Raw genomic sequence first — 15,273 nt, 5'->3', positions numbered from 1 at the left:
AAAGGAAATAAGGCGGTATCTAATTTTATGCAAAGTGTATTACATTTGGTTATTGTTTTAGTCATATTATATCTTAAACATCTTTGTCAGGGTTAGCGAGCGTTAACCATTCTGATGGCCTCGCTGGCCCACAGTGAGGGAGAGAGAGGATGCAGTTGATTACTGTGTTGTTTGTGTGTGTGTTTATACATCTGTGGCTGGGATGAGACAGAGGAGCAAACAATTCATTAAAGAATGCATTCATGTTATAGTGGCTGGGTACAAGCGGTTTCAATGTTTCTCTGTCTATGTGTGTTCCTCACGTGATCTGCTTTCGTGTCAAAAGGGCCTTGCTGCAAAGCTTCACCCACCCAATGATCTGTCATGCACCGTAGGAATGTCATACATTAGTGTGTGTTTGCTGTACTGTTTTATATATACTATGAAGTAACTGACCACGTTTGGGGGGGTCAAGCTCATCAATTCTCTCATCACTTCCGTCATTTATCTTTGGGACCATAGATCCATTCATTGTAGCAACCGGTATTAAACATATTAAAATATTTAGTTGATAGATGACAATCGGATCACTGTTTGGCATCCATCTGTTATTATACTGTGTTTTATGGATGAGCCTCAGCAGCGTAGGTCTGTAGAGAATAAACTGCTTAGTATCCTGCTCCACCTCTCACTGGTAGAGGATCTTACAAAGCATGTTGTGTCTCTGTAATGTGTTATGCGTGCTGTCCAGAGCAGCCATTTTGTAGAGAGTTAGATCATCGGTTTGTTTTAGTAGACGGCCCTCGTGCTCTGAAACTACCAGCCAGGCAGACTTATCACGTCCCTGTTGTACTCCCCTCTCTCTCTGCTAGTACTGGAACTGGTGATGACTGCACCAGCAAAGGAATGTGGACACATCAACTTAGTGGATGCAGTGTTGTTTGTATTCAGCTATAGGCCTAAATGTAACTTATAAACGTGAGTATGTGTGAAACACAGGCTTGGCTTAATACTATTTGGATAAAAGGGTCAGCTCAGGAAAACTACAGGTTTATTTGTTTAATGACTCATCTGATACTGAGGGTAAGCCTCACTACTCTCCTGTAGTTCCAGAGGTATGTGGGCAATGTTTGTGTGTGCATCCATATTGAGTCTACTGTCTGAGGAATATTTGCCAACCCTGCCCCTCTAATCAATCAGTTTGATCTGCTGCTCTGCCACCAGCAGCACGAAGCATTCCCCTCTCTCCCATGGAATCTTTCAAGGGAGCTGCAGAGAATGGATGCAACACGGGCATTAGAATAATTTCTCCAGCCATGGCTGTTGTTTAGCCACTGAGACTCTTAGAGTCGATGTCATAGCTGGTCAGGACATTATAGAATGTGGGTGGACTGTCTATAATCCTGTTTATCGTGACGAAAATGATAATGTTTTCCACCCACCTCGCCATTAACCATGTTGTTAACACAGGAAATGGAGGGGCCAGTGAAACACGAGAAAGGACAGATATTGGGAGGGCCTGACTCGTAGGGGATGTGTAATTTGTTGCCAAGGGCCTCTGGGTGATGAAGGATGACCAGCTGAATGCTCTTGAGTTTAGATTGTAGCCTCAAGTGTTTTAGTTGAGGCTTAGCTGTTTGTTCTGTAGTTGGGTGCTGTGTTGTCTTTCTCAATGGACGAAATGATACTCACATATACACAGAAATGTGTTCCCTGCACTCCGCCTTAGCTGACCCTGTAATCAAATCAAATTGTATTTGTCACATGCGCCGAATGCCACAGGTATTACCGTGAAATGCTTACTTACGAGCCCTTAACCAAGAATGCAGAGTTTTTAAAAAGTAAGAATTTGCTGAATAACCTAAAGGAAAAATTGTAATAAAATAGCGATAACAAGGCTATATACAAGTTAATGGGTACGAGCTTGTCGAGGTAATTGATTTAATATGTACATGTAGGTAGGGGTAAAGTGACAAGGCATAAATAGTAAACAGAGTAGCAGCAGTGGAGTGTCAGTGTGTGTTTGTGGTTAGAGTCCAGTGAGTGTACATCGAGCCTGTGCAAGAGTGTCAGTACCAAAACTAAGCTATGTATAAGAATAAAATAAGGGGGTCAATGCAAATAGTCCGTTTGGCCTTATGGCTTTGGGGTAGAAGCGCTATGGTGCCGCTTGTAGCAGAGAACAGTCTGACATCTTTAGGGCCTTCCTCTGACACCGCCTGGTATAGACGTCCTGGATGGCAGGAAGCTTGGCCCCAGTGAGGTACTGGGGTGTACGCACTACCCTCTGTATGCCGAGCAGTTGCCATACCAAGCGGGGATGCAACCAGTCAGTATTCTCTCGATGGTGCAGCTGTAAACGTTTTTGAGGAGCTGAGGTCCCTTGCCAAATCTCTTCAGCCTCCTGAGGGGGAATAGGCGTTGTCGTGCCCTCTTCAGCCTCCTGAGGGGGAATAGGCGTTGTCGTGCCCTCTTCACGACTGCTTGGGTGTGTTTGGACCATGATAGTTCCTTAGTGATGCGGACACCAAGGAACATGAAGCTCTCGACCTGCTCCATTACAGCCCTGTCGACGTGAATGGGGGTGCACTCGGCCTTCCTTTTCCTGTAGTCCACGATCAGCTCCTTTGTCTTGCTCACGTTGTGGAAGAGGATGACCTGGCACCACACTGCCAGGTATCTGACCTCCTCCCTTTTGGCTGTCTCGTCGAAGTTGATCAGGCCTACCACCGTTGTGTCGTCGGCAAACTTAATGATGGTGTTGGAGTCGTGCATGGCCACACAGTCATGGGTGAACAGGGAGTACAGGAAGAGACTAAGCACGCACCCCTGAGGGGCCCCTGCGTTGAGGGTCAGCGGGGCGAATGTATTGTTGCCAATCCTTACCACCTGGGGGAGTCCCGCCAGGAAGTCCAGGATCCAGTTGTGGAGGGAGATGTTCAGTTCCAGGGTCCTTAGCTTAGTGATGAGCTTGGAGGGCACTATGATGTTGAAAGCTGAGCTGTAGTCAATGAACAGAATTCTCACGTAGGTGTTCCTTTTGTCCAGATGGGAAAAGGCAGTGTTGGAGTGCAATAGAGATTGCGTCAATCCTTGGATATGTTGGGGCGGTATGCATATTGGAGTGCGTCCAGGGTTTCTGGGATGATGGTGTTGATGTGAGCCATGACCAGCCTTTCAAAGCATTTCATGGCTACAGATGTGAGTGCTACGGGCGGTAGTCATCTAGGAAGTTTACCATGGCGTTCTTGGGCACAGGGACTATGGTGTTCTCTTTGAAACATGTTGGGATTACAGACTGGGTCAGGGAGAGGTTAAAAATGTGAAGTGAAGACACTTGCCAGCTGGTCAGCGCATGTTCTGAATACGTGTCCTGGTAATCCGTCGGACCCTGCGGTCTTGTGAATATTAACTTGTTAAAAAAGTCTTACTGTCAGACAATGTGTGATCCTGCTACGGAGAGCACAGTTTCCCAGAACAGCTGGTGCTCTCATGCATAGTTCAGTGTTGCTTTGCCACTCGAATTGAGCATAGAAGGCATTTAGCTTGTGTGGTAGGCTTGCGTCACTGGGCAGCTCGGGGCTGGGTTTCCCTTTTGTAATCCGTGATACTTTGCAAGCTCTGCCACATCCGACTAGCGTCAATCGGTGTAGTAAGAGTCGATCTTAGTCCTGTATTGATGCTTTGCCTGTTTGATGGTTCGTCGGAGGGTGTAGCGGGATTTCTTACAAGCATCCGGATTAGTGTCCCATTCCTTGAAACTGCCAGCTCTAGTCTTTAGCTCATTGCGGATGTTGCCTGTAATCAATGGCTTCTGGTTGGGATATGTATGTACGGTCACTGTGGGGACTACGTCGTCGATGCACTTATTAATGAAGCCGGTGACGGATGTGGTAAACTCCTCAATGCTATCGGATGAATCCCGGAACATATTCCAGTCTGTGCTAGTGAAACAGTTCTGTAGCTTAGCATCCGATTCTTCGGACCACTTCCATATTGAGTGTGTCACTGGTGCTTCCTGTTTTGAGTATTTACTTGTAAGCAGGAATCAGGAGGATAGAATTATGGTCAGATTTGCCAAATGGAGGGTGAGGGAGAGCTTTGTACGTGTGTCTGGAGTAAAGGTGGTCCAGAGGTTTTTTTCTCTCTAGTTGCAAATGTGACATGCTGGTAGAAATCAAGGAAAACGAATTTAAATTTTCCTACATTGAAGTCCCACTCCTGTCTTGTCAGGTCCTCTCTGCTCATCATGCCATCAGCGTGCCCTTGGACCCTGAAAAGTCAATTACTCGGAGAGATCACTTGCTGTGTGATGTCAGCCACAGACAGTGAGCTGGCCTGTTTTATGTCTTCATTATGTTGCTTCTCTCCGGCGTCTCCCACTAGTAAGAGAAATATCCGGGCCGGTTTCTGCTGAGCTCAGCTTGTCACTCCCAATCCCGGACTGGAAGAAGCAGAGTCCTATTTAACACACTATGGAGGTAAAAGGGAGGCTGTTCAGTGTTTTAGTTTGTTGTTACCAAGTGAGTGTTAGTGAAAGCATGTAGAAGAGACAGACCCCTGACAGAATGCCATCACCTCATGGTTATTTCACACTTATGGTTGAATTAGGCAAAGGGTGTGGTATGTTATGGCACATGGACTGTAAGTACGAACTGACTCCATGAATCTGTCTTGTCTGCTGTCATGACACGGGCAGGAAGATGCTGTCTTCATGTGCAGGAACGGTTGCAACTTGCAGCAGTCTTTTGTTAGGGTGGAGTGGGGGAGAGGGAGGAAAAACTAGAATCCCAGGTGAGGGTGGAAATGAAGTCTGTGGGTCCAGTCAATATGGAGACGCACCTACCAACAAGTCTTTTATATTTTACATCCCCACAGATGGGCTGTTTCTGAAGCTGTGTTTTTTTTTTTTTTTTACTGCTGTACACACATTTTCTATACACATACTGTCTATACACACCATTATACACTGAGTGTACAAAACATTAAAGACACCTGCTATTTCCATGACATACTGACCAGGGGAATCCAGGTGAAGGCTATACTCACTTATTGATTTCAGGAGACAGGTTAAAGAAAGATTTTTAAGCCTTGAGACAATTGAGACATTGATTGTGTATATGTGCCATTCGGGTGGTGAAGGGGGAAAACAAAATATTTAAGTGCATTTGAACAGGGTATGGTACTGTAGTAGGTGCCAGGTGCACCGATTTGTGTCAAGAACTGCAACGCTGCTGGGTTTGTCACGCTCAAGTTTCCCGTATGTATCAAGAATGGTCCACCACCAAAAGGACATCCAGACAACTTGACACTGTGGGAAGCGTTGGAGTCAACATGAGCCAGCATCCCAGGGGAATGCGTTCAAAACCTTGCCCAAGAAATCAAGGCTGTTCTGAGGGCAAAAGGGGGGTGCAACTCAATGTTAGGAAGGTGTTCTTAATGTTTTGTACATAGTGTGTGTATATACAGTACCAGTCAAAAGCTTGGACACACCTACTCATTCAAGGGTTTATTTAATATATTCTACATTGTAAAATAATAGTAAAGAAATCAAAACTATGAAATAACACATGGAATCATGTAGTAACCAAAACAGTGTTAAACAAATCAAAATATATTTTAGATTCTTCAAAGTAGCCACCCTTTGTCTTGATGACAGCTTTGCACACTCTTGACATTCTCTCAACCATCTTCACCTGGTATGCTTTCCAACAGTTTTTGAAGGAGTTCCCACATTCTGAGCACTTGTTGGCTACTTTCACTTCACTCTGCAGTCCAACTCATCCCAAACCATCTCAATTGGGTTGAGGTCGGGTGATTTTGGAGGCCAGGTCATCTGATGCAGCACTCCATCACTCTTCTTCTTGGTCAAATAGCCCTTACACAGCCTGGAGATGTGTTGGGTCATTGTCCTGTTGAAAAATGATAGTCCCACTAAGCGCAAACCAGATGGGATGGCATATCGCTGCAGAACGCTGTGGTAGCCATGCTGGTTAAGGTGTGCCTTGATTTCTAAATAACTCACTGACAGTGTCACCAGCAAAGCACCATCACACCACCACCTCCATGCTTCACGGTGGGAACCACACATGCATAGTTCATCCGTTCATTTACTCTGTGTCTCACAATGACACGGCGGTAGGAACCAAAACTCTCAAATATGGACTCATCAGACATATTTCCACCAGTCTCATGTCCATTGCTTGTGTTTCTTGGCCCAGGAAAGTCTCTTTTTCTTATTGGTGTCCTTTTAGTAGTGGATTCTTTGCAGCAATTCGACCATGAAGGCCTGATTCACGCTGTCTCCTCTGAACAGTTGATGTTGAGATGTTATTTGGGTTGCAATTTCTGAAGCTGGTAGCTCTAATGAACTTATCCTCTGCAGCAGAAAACTCTGGGTCTTCCTTTCCTGTCGCGGTCCTCATGAGAGCCAGTTTCATCATAGTGCTTGATGGTTTTTGCGACTGCACTTGAAGGAACTTTCAAAATTCTTGTAATGTTTCATTTTGATTGATCTTTAGGTCTTAAAGTAATGGACTGTCGTTTCTCTTTGCTTATTTGAGCTGTTCTTGCCATAATATGTACTTGGTCTTTTACCAAATAGGGCTATATTCTCTATACCACCCCTACCTTGTCACAGCACCACTGATTGGCTCAAACGCATTAAGACAGAAAGAAATTCCACAAATTGACTTTTAACAAGGCACATCTATTCATTGAAATGCACTACCTCATGAAGCTGGTTGAGAGAATGGTAAAAGTGCAAAGCTGTCATCAAGGCAAAGGGTGGCTACTTTGAAGACTCTCATATATTTTCATTTGTTTAACAGTTTTTATTATTTTTGGTTACTACATGATTCATAGGGGCGGCAGGTAGCCTAGTGGTTAGAGCATTGGGCCAGTAACCAAAAGGTTGCTAGATCGAATCCCCGAGCTGACAAGGTCAAAATCTGTCGTTCTGCCCCTGAACATTGCAGGGGCATCTGATACAGCAACCTTTCTTATGTGTTATTTCATAGTTTTGTTGTCTTCACTATTATTTTACAAGTGGAAAATTGTAAAAATAAAGAAAAATCCTGGAATGAGGTGTGTTCAAACTTGTACAAACACACTATTTATATTGTGTGTGTATGAATGCACCTCTTCAAATTACTAGATTTGGCAATTTCAGCAACCCCCGTTGCTGATGGATGTAAAAAATGTAGCATACAGCGATGGAATCTCCATTGACAAACACTGGCAGTAGAATGGCCTTACTGAAGAGCTCAGTGACTTTCAACCTGGCACCGTCAAAGGATGCCACCTTTCCAACAAGTCACTTAGTCAAATATCTGTCCTGGTCAACTGTAAGTGCTGTTATTGTGAAGTGGAATCTTCTAGCAGCAAAAACGGCTCAGCCACAAAGTGGTAGGCCGCACAAGCTCACAGAATCGGACTGCCGAGTGTTGAAATGCGTAGCGCGTAAAAATCGTCTGTCCTCGGTTGCAACACCCACTACCGAGTTCCAAACTGACTCTGGAAGCAACGTCAGCACAATGACTATTCGTTGGGAGCTTCGTGAAATGGGTTTCCATGGCCGAGCACCCGTACACAAGCCTTAGATCGCCATGCCAAGCGCCGGCTGGAGAGGTGTAAAGCTCGCCACCATTGGACTCTGGAGCAGTGGAAACGCCTTCTCTGGCGTGACGAATCACGCTTCACCATCTGGCAGTTTTGACGAACGAATCTGGATTTGGCGGGTGCCAGGAGAACACTACCTGTGGCTGAATGGAGCAAATCCCCGCAGAAATGTTCCAACATCTAGTGGAAATCCTTCCCAGAAGTGTGGAGGCTGTTATAGCAGCAAAGGGGGAACCAACTCCATATTAATGCCCATCATTTTGCAATGAGATGATCAACAAGCATGTGTCCATATACTTTTGGTCGTGTGTGTAACCTGGGTGGTTCGAGCCCTGAATGCTGATTGGCTGAAAGCTATGGTATATCAGACCGTACGGGTATGACAAAACATTTATTTTTATTTTTACTGCTCTAATTATGTTGGTAACAAGTTTATAATAGCAATAAGGCACCTCGGGTTTGTGGTATATGGCTGCATTGCGTCGTGCCAAATAACAGCCCTTAGCCGTGGTATATTGGCCAAATACCACACCCACTCTGGCCTTATTGCTTAAATATATTCCGGACTCTGACATTGCTCGTTGTGATATTTATTTTATCTTTTTGGATTATGTGCGTATTATTACTGCACTGTTGGCGCTAGAAACACAAGCGTTTCGCTGCATCTGTGACCAATAAACATAGTTTATTTGATTTGAATTATGGAAGATGTCACTTAATGGCTAATGCCATCTGTCTTCTGAAAGGATAAAGAAATATGCTTGCATGGTTTCCTTATTTAAATGTTCTCTTACCAAAGAGATTTGATCTTTATTTTCATTATAACCATAATGCCCTCGGCTTAGTGTGAGATGAAATGCAAATATAACTTTGGGTAGACATTGTCCTTGATAATCTGTTGGTCTTCCAGTTGGAACTGGTTCAAAGTAATGATGCTTATTTTCGCCCTAATCGTCCCGTGCCTTTGTCTCCACAGTGCCCTTAAAGACAGCCGCTTTCCTCCCATGACGAGGGACGAGCTGCCACGCCTCTTCTGCTCAGTGTCTCTGCTCACCAACTTCGAGGACGTCGGTGATTACCTTGACTGGGAGGTAAGAGACTGAAACAAGACAGGTAGCTATTAATTCATCTTATGCAATACTCTTCAGTCATTGATTTTTAAATTGAAATGAAATAGCCTTCACATATGTGAATCCAGCAGTTTAGATTGCCTGTGCCTCGGAGAGCAGTACACTCCCCACACAGAGCACACTGTAAAAGACAATTTCCAGTGTGAAGTAGAGATGAGAATTGGATACGTCGAGGGCTCTGCTGCAGTGGCACCTTCATGTCCTGAATGAACTGGACCCCATTGCAGCCTTGAGATTCACACTGCAAGGATGATTTAGGCAGACAATCAGCATACACACACACACACACACACACACACACACACACACACACACACACACACACACACACACACACATACACATACACATACACATACACACAGACACAGGCAATATGTGGTGAGGACATAAGCAGTCACCTTGTTGACCCAGAGGGGCTATACTGCAGGTAGTGGGCCCCAGGGGGGTAGGGTGGAACAAGGGTTGTGACGTGGGTTGGTCCCGGTCTGGATTATAATGGGAACAATCCTCTGAGCTACCTTGACTGGATCGTGGCCCTGTGCCGAGTGTGCTCGTTTACAGGGACACATCCTGTCTCCTCCATCCATTCACTCTCCTATTACCATGGCCCTCCCCTTCATTCCTCACCCTAAACCTCCAATTCCCTCGCAGCCTCTCACCCCCCACCCCTTTCACACAATATAATCCAGTATGTTAGGCTTGGTGCAGCAAGACATATTTAAACACTCTAGTAGGTTGGACAGTGTGGCCGAAGACATGTAGTTCGATTAGATATTTCTCTCTGTTGGTCCTGTCATTAAAGTGATGTCTCTTCTCTCTCTCGCCTTTCTCTGATCTGTAGGTGGGTGTTCATGGCATTAGGATAGAGTTTTTCAATGAAAAAGGATCAAAGCGCACCGCCACCTACCTACCAGAGGTCGCAAAAGAGCAAGGTAAGTGGAATCCTGTGTCCACCTTTATGATCTCTGAATGACTGGAGGTCTTTGTTGTAGAGAGAAGTGGTATTCAAGGGGGACATAAAGGGGGATATTCAAGAGGAATCAACCTTCTCTGTGCAGGATGGGACCACATTCAGACCATAGATTCCTTACTACGAAAGGGAGGCTACAAAGCTCCCATCACAAATGACTTCAGGAAGACCATTAAGTTGACCAGGTAAGAGGCTGCTCTCCTTTCACACCGGATGCTGTCTGACTTCCACTGCTGGCTTGGGTTTTGCCTTAAGTGTAAATTCTGGAAGTGGAAGTGTTGCTCACTGCTGGGAATATGTGACTGGTGCATAATTACTGTAGGTGACCCTCCCAAAGCCCACCATGGTCCTGTTTGCCACTGTTCCTACAGGGAGATCAGTGACCGATTACTGCTAGAGCATAGCAGCATTAGGAAGTAGAGATTGTAGTGCCGCTGCCAGGTAAGTTGGGGTAACTGTGCCTTCTCTAACTTCTCTCTCCTCCTGCTCAGGTACCGTAGCGAGAAGATGACGATGAGCTATGCGGAGTACATCGCCCACCGCCAGCACCATCACTATCAGAACGGCACCGGGCATCCTCTACCCCCATACAACCATTATTCCTGACAGCGAGCCGCATGACCAATCACTGAACCTCTCTGCGGACCTTTTCCCAGGAGAGCCCGCCCCCTCCTGGTCTAGCTATCTCTACTACTGTACCATTTTATGATGATAGTTTCCGTTGCCATGCTGACGCTCTCTCAGACGTTGACGTGGCAACGGGTGGCAAAATAAGCATAAATTGATAATGACGAGAAAAAACTAAACTTTTTTTCCTTTTTATCCTCCTATTGATTTAGTTTTTGCAGCATATATATTCATATCTATAAACCCTTTCGTTCATATTTTTGACAAGTAAACGAATACTAGATTTTCTTAAACTTTGATTATTTTCAAAGAATCCTAATCAGGTTTTTGATTCTGTGGATGGAAGCAAGTCATATATGGTGGACTAGTCTTGCATAATGGTATATGCTCATATTTTGTGTAGGCTTTTCTACAGTGTTCCCTTCTATTAGGAAAATGTGTTTTTCTGTTGAATCCCTTCTTAGTAGCCTGATTGACATTGTGTGTATCATGTAGCAAGCCATCAGCAGTTCTGGAATGTTGCATCATTTCCTCAATTTTGCGATTCCTCTCAAAAAAGTATTGACTGTTAAGGTTGGTTTGGCCTTTGTAAACCGTTGTAGTGATGTAATTGAGTAGGTGTTGGGACTTGTATACCCAAGATTATACATTGTGGGGTTGTGATGCCACACAAACAATATTAGCTGGTCTTTATTGCGTTACCCTACAAACCTGGTTGCTTTTCTGTGTGTGGTTAGCTGTTTGTTAAGTGCACATCTGACAGGACATTGACAGTGCTAGATTAAATTAGGAATAGGATCTTGTCAAAATATTTCCCACGATGCTTGACAGAGCCTTTCATTTCCACCCGGTTGTTCATGGTGTTTTTGATAAACACTTCTAGACTTTATTATTATTATTATTTTTTTTAAATTGAACCTTTATTTAACTTGGCAAGTCAGTTAGGAACAAATTCTTATTTACAATGACGGCCTACACGGGCCAATTGTGCGCTGCCATATGGGGACTCCCAATCATGGCCGGTTGTGATACAGCCTGGATTCGAACCAGGGTGTCTAGTGACGCCTCAAGCACTGAGATGCAGTGGCTTAGACCGCTGCGCCACTCTGTAAGTTTAATTGAATTTGTCCGGCTACAGTTGTTATTTTCCCCCTCATTAAAACTTGAGAAATCTATGGAGGAAGCCATTTTAGCTTCAAATTAGGTTCTGTTCTTTGTCATTTTGAATCGGGCGAGGAATGGATGTGATCTACAGGGCTGGAGGGTGTGGTTGGGTTGGAGAGTTGACTGCAGAGTGCAGATAAATAATGATCCAAGTCATTGACCTCTGAGAAAAAGGCCTTCATCCTATTATTCCATGCCAGTTGGTTTGAGAGGAAAAACCAATGAATGAGACTTGAGTCTAGTGACGGGCGCATGCTAGAACTACTAAAAGCCATATTCTCTCTTTAATGCATGCTTTGTAAGAGTGGTCGGCTTTTTCTGTTTGCTTTTCTCCCCTCTAATAAGTAACTTCTCCGTGTTTACTTCCTCTACGAGTCAACTTTATTCTGGTGGCTTTGGTCCCAAAAGTTGTTTCCCCTCCGATTGTGCTCTGTGCTTGGTCCTGGTTAGGAATCTGGGCCTGTGAGACATTATCTGGCCTTCCTCTAGTTACTCTGTGGACGTGGGTTAGCATCAAGGTTTGAACTCCTTTGTCCTGTTTGTGGCCTCCTCACCTCCACTGGTTCGATACCATTTTCACTGAAGCTCGTGGCCACAATGACACTTAATTCTGCTTGATGTAATCAATGTTTACATCCACATATGTTACAAGCTTGATGACTGCCCGGTTGCCATAGATGTGCACTTTCATGTGCTCTCGTCAAACGTTAGGGGCTGCTGTGGAGGCTACTGGACTGAGTAGCTAGCTAACGTTAAACCCCTGGCTCAGATCGTCGTCGGTTGAGTTGTTCAAATCACCCCTCCGTTATTTCCTTTTCATGACATGCTGCTGTTGAGGTGCTTGCTGGTTTCAGGACAAGTTACTCTCCGTCTCTGTGCCACTAGAAACCATGCATAGAGTGTTGGTCTGTTGTCAGCTGGTTTGCAGCAGCCTTTGGCTGAGTTGGTGGGAACCGATGCAGAGGGAACAAGTAAAGGGTGGATCAAGCTGCATTTAATCAAACTCTACATAAAGAGCCAGGGCTTTTAAAAGAGCAGGGAATACATTTCCCTTCCCCCTTCAAGTATTCTTCATTGTCAGTCACATCCACGTCCAGTAGTTGGTATGTTTTAACAAGTGTCGTTGAGGGTTATCTCGTGACCTCTGTGTAGTGTACAGGATTTGATTTGTGTTTTTTGTGGTGACTGACAGTTTTGAGGGGTGCTTGTAAAAAAAAAAAAAAAAAAAAAAAAAAAAAAAACATTTTCGTAACAGCCTTTACCAACTGACAGTAGGGTAAATCATTTTATTTAATTTTTATATGCAAAATGTTAAGGGCTTTTGGCACTCCATCCACAGTAACCCAGATTTCAGTTGTGTTGCCTTAACAAATTATTAAATAAATGTGGACCGGTAAAATGGTGCCCTGAGTGTTCCTCTGTCCCGTACTGTACTGTCGTCTAACCCTGACCTCAACCTACAGGGCAGTGAAGGTGAACCGGATTCACCCATTCACCCTCGGATAGACACGTTATCCTAGTGGCAGGCAGATGGGAAACGTTTGTGGTCAGACAGGCTACTTCATTAATATAGCCTAGTGTAGAAGTGGTTCAGATGATGTGCAAATAAGCTAATCTCACCTGTTCACTGTGGTTCCCTGCTCAGAGATTGGATGGCCTTTCCATCATATCCTCTTGGGGTTAGGGAACTGATGCCTCAGACCATGCTGCTTAGTAATATTGACAGGATAAATTGGCCTACTTAAAGAGAGATTTTGGCCTTGTAGTTTGTCACCAAAACAGTTTTCAGAGAACTGTGGGAAAAGCTGTCCTTGCTGTTGAACAGTCAGGTACCCATTTTTTGGTCCATTAAATACAGCACAACCTGAACTTTTTCTGGTCATGCTGCAAAACCAAGTCCACCGCTGTCTTTTACATGCTTGCTGATTTATAGGTATACACACATGCAATCCATTCTGTTGCATGTGTGTATGTGTATAAAACATGCAGAATGGTTTAATCCATGACATGCTTGATCTACGACGTAGAGACTCATAACTCGTAAAAAAATAAATAAAATGGTGCTATTGGACCTCGTGTTGGGGCGGTCGCGGGTTTCGTGACTGGTCATGCGGAATCATCGATCAAATCCGACTTATTATCCTTGATATATGCAGATCTGTTCAACAGGTGTTTTTTCCCTACCAGTGTAAGTCAACACCCTGCAGGTTTGAAAGGACAAGAAGTCCCAACTAACCCCCCTCCTCCCTTCTCTACCCCCAACTCCCTGCCTCATGGCCTTGAGGTTGAAGGTGAAATCTGTCGTTCAGTAGATGGTGTCATCAGAAGGGAACATTCTCTCCTACGCTGGGACAGTAAAGAGTTGGAGTGAACAGGGCTGTCACCCCTGACACTCCATCGTAGGCCCTTTCCTTGCCCAGCCCACGACTGGATGTTCCAACAACACTTCATGTTTTACCTCTGTATTAAATTGTTGTTGCAGCTGTCCTGTACCCTATACTCATCCATGGGGTTGATTAACAGCTTAAAGGAAAGGTTCTGACTGAAGGCTCTCAACTCTTACGAACTGCCTCAAAGGAAGTCCAGCGTTTTTAGCCTTCTTGAATATTGTCATGCATGTACAGTAAGTCTCTATAACAGTGGATTCTTTAAGCTAAAGTCCATGTTGCGACTTGGCTGGACATGAGGGTGGGTTTAACTGGCAGGTTTAGTGACAGCCGGACGAGTGATTGCTGACTTCATCAGGATGCTCACATAATTATTGTATAATGTTTGACTGAGACCATTTGTTATCATTAATGTATATCAGAGGAGCCTGGTGGGAGGAGCTATTGGAAGATGGGCTCATTGCAATAAATGTAATGCTATCAAACATATAGAAAACACGTTTGACAATGAGCCCGTCCAATAGCTCCTCCCACCAGCCTCCTCTGAAGTATGTTACTTTCACATGGAAATGACTGAACATTGTCATTTTTTTAAACTTCAAGTCGAGATGCATGAATACCAGTCAAATGTGATTCTGGCTGCTCATTTGCAGCACACCTCTGCCCATTGTTCATACTGACACAACTAGGATAATGTTAAAGACAGAATGTCATTTGGTTCCATACCGGGGTTAGGGTTTAGTCCCAGCATTCCTTGTATGTATATGCATATATCTTTGTTGAATGCTTAATCTCATATTACCTTTTGTATGTTCGACCGAACCAAAGATGCCTCTGGCCACGTCCACATGCTGCTCTTCAGGCCTGGCTTCCTGTCCTTCCAAAAAACACCCCTGCAAGAGACAAAATAACTTTTTTTCTGTCTGTTTTTCTTTTTTTGTACAATTTCTAACTTTCTTTCGCAACTACTTATTCAATGAATTTTTGATTCTGTTTGAAGCCTTACCAGGCATCAAGGATAGTGAAATTACCTGGTTGCACAGTTTATTTTGTCATAGATTTTTTCATTATAATTTGTGCAACAAAAAATAAAACCCCATAGCGTGCCTCCTAGATTTATGGGTTTCGATGTGTTTTTTCCTAAAGACCAGCAGTTATACTTCATATATAAAAGATGAGTTTCTCATTTTTTTTATGCCATTAAAGATGAAAAAGCCTCTTTTCTTTACTCTGGACCCAGTAGCTGCACTGGAATACAATCGCACTGATATACAAATGAATACAACTTTTATAAGAAAATGTACTTTAAGAAAAAAAAACTTTTGTACATCAATTATTTTCAAAAACATATTTTGGATCTAGTTTCTAAATTAATTGTGGTTTTCTATGTTCA

The 15,273-nt window shown here is 44.0% G+C and overlaps 1 protein-coding gene across 1 annotated transcript in view; it reads left to right on the top strand.

Moving 5' to 3' along the window:
* LOC129868880 (nuclear protein AMMECR1-like) overlaps positions 1-14,993 on the top strand; it is a 34,202-nt gene extending 19,209 nt beyond the window's left edge. The window contains exons 3-6 of the mRNA XM_055943202.1: positions 8,576-8,690; positions 9,574-9,664; positions 9,791-9,887; positions 10,194-14,993. Coding sequence (XP_055799177.1) covers positions 8,576-8,690; positions 9,574-9,664; positions 9,791-9,887; positions 10,194-10,308 — 418 coding nt within the window. The 3' untranslated portion in view covers positions 10,309-14,993. The remainder of the gene's footprint in view (positions 1-8,575; positions 8,691-9,573; positions 9,665-9,790; positions 9,888-10,193) is intronic.
* The last annotated feature ends 280 nt before the right edge of the window (positions 14,994-15,273 follow it).

Source organism: Salvelinus fontinalis, chromosome 13 (genome assembly GCF_029448725.1).
Source record: "Salvelinus fontinalis isolate EN_2023a chromosome 13, ASM2944872v1, whole genome shotgun sequence".
NCBI classification, from domain to species: Eukaryota; Metazoa; Chordata; class Actinopteri; order Salmoniformes; family Salmonidae; genus Salvelinus; species Salvelinus fontinalis.
The sequence above is the reverse complement of the archived record's forward strand: the minus strand, read 5'-3'. Positions and strand labels throughout refer to the sequence as shown.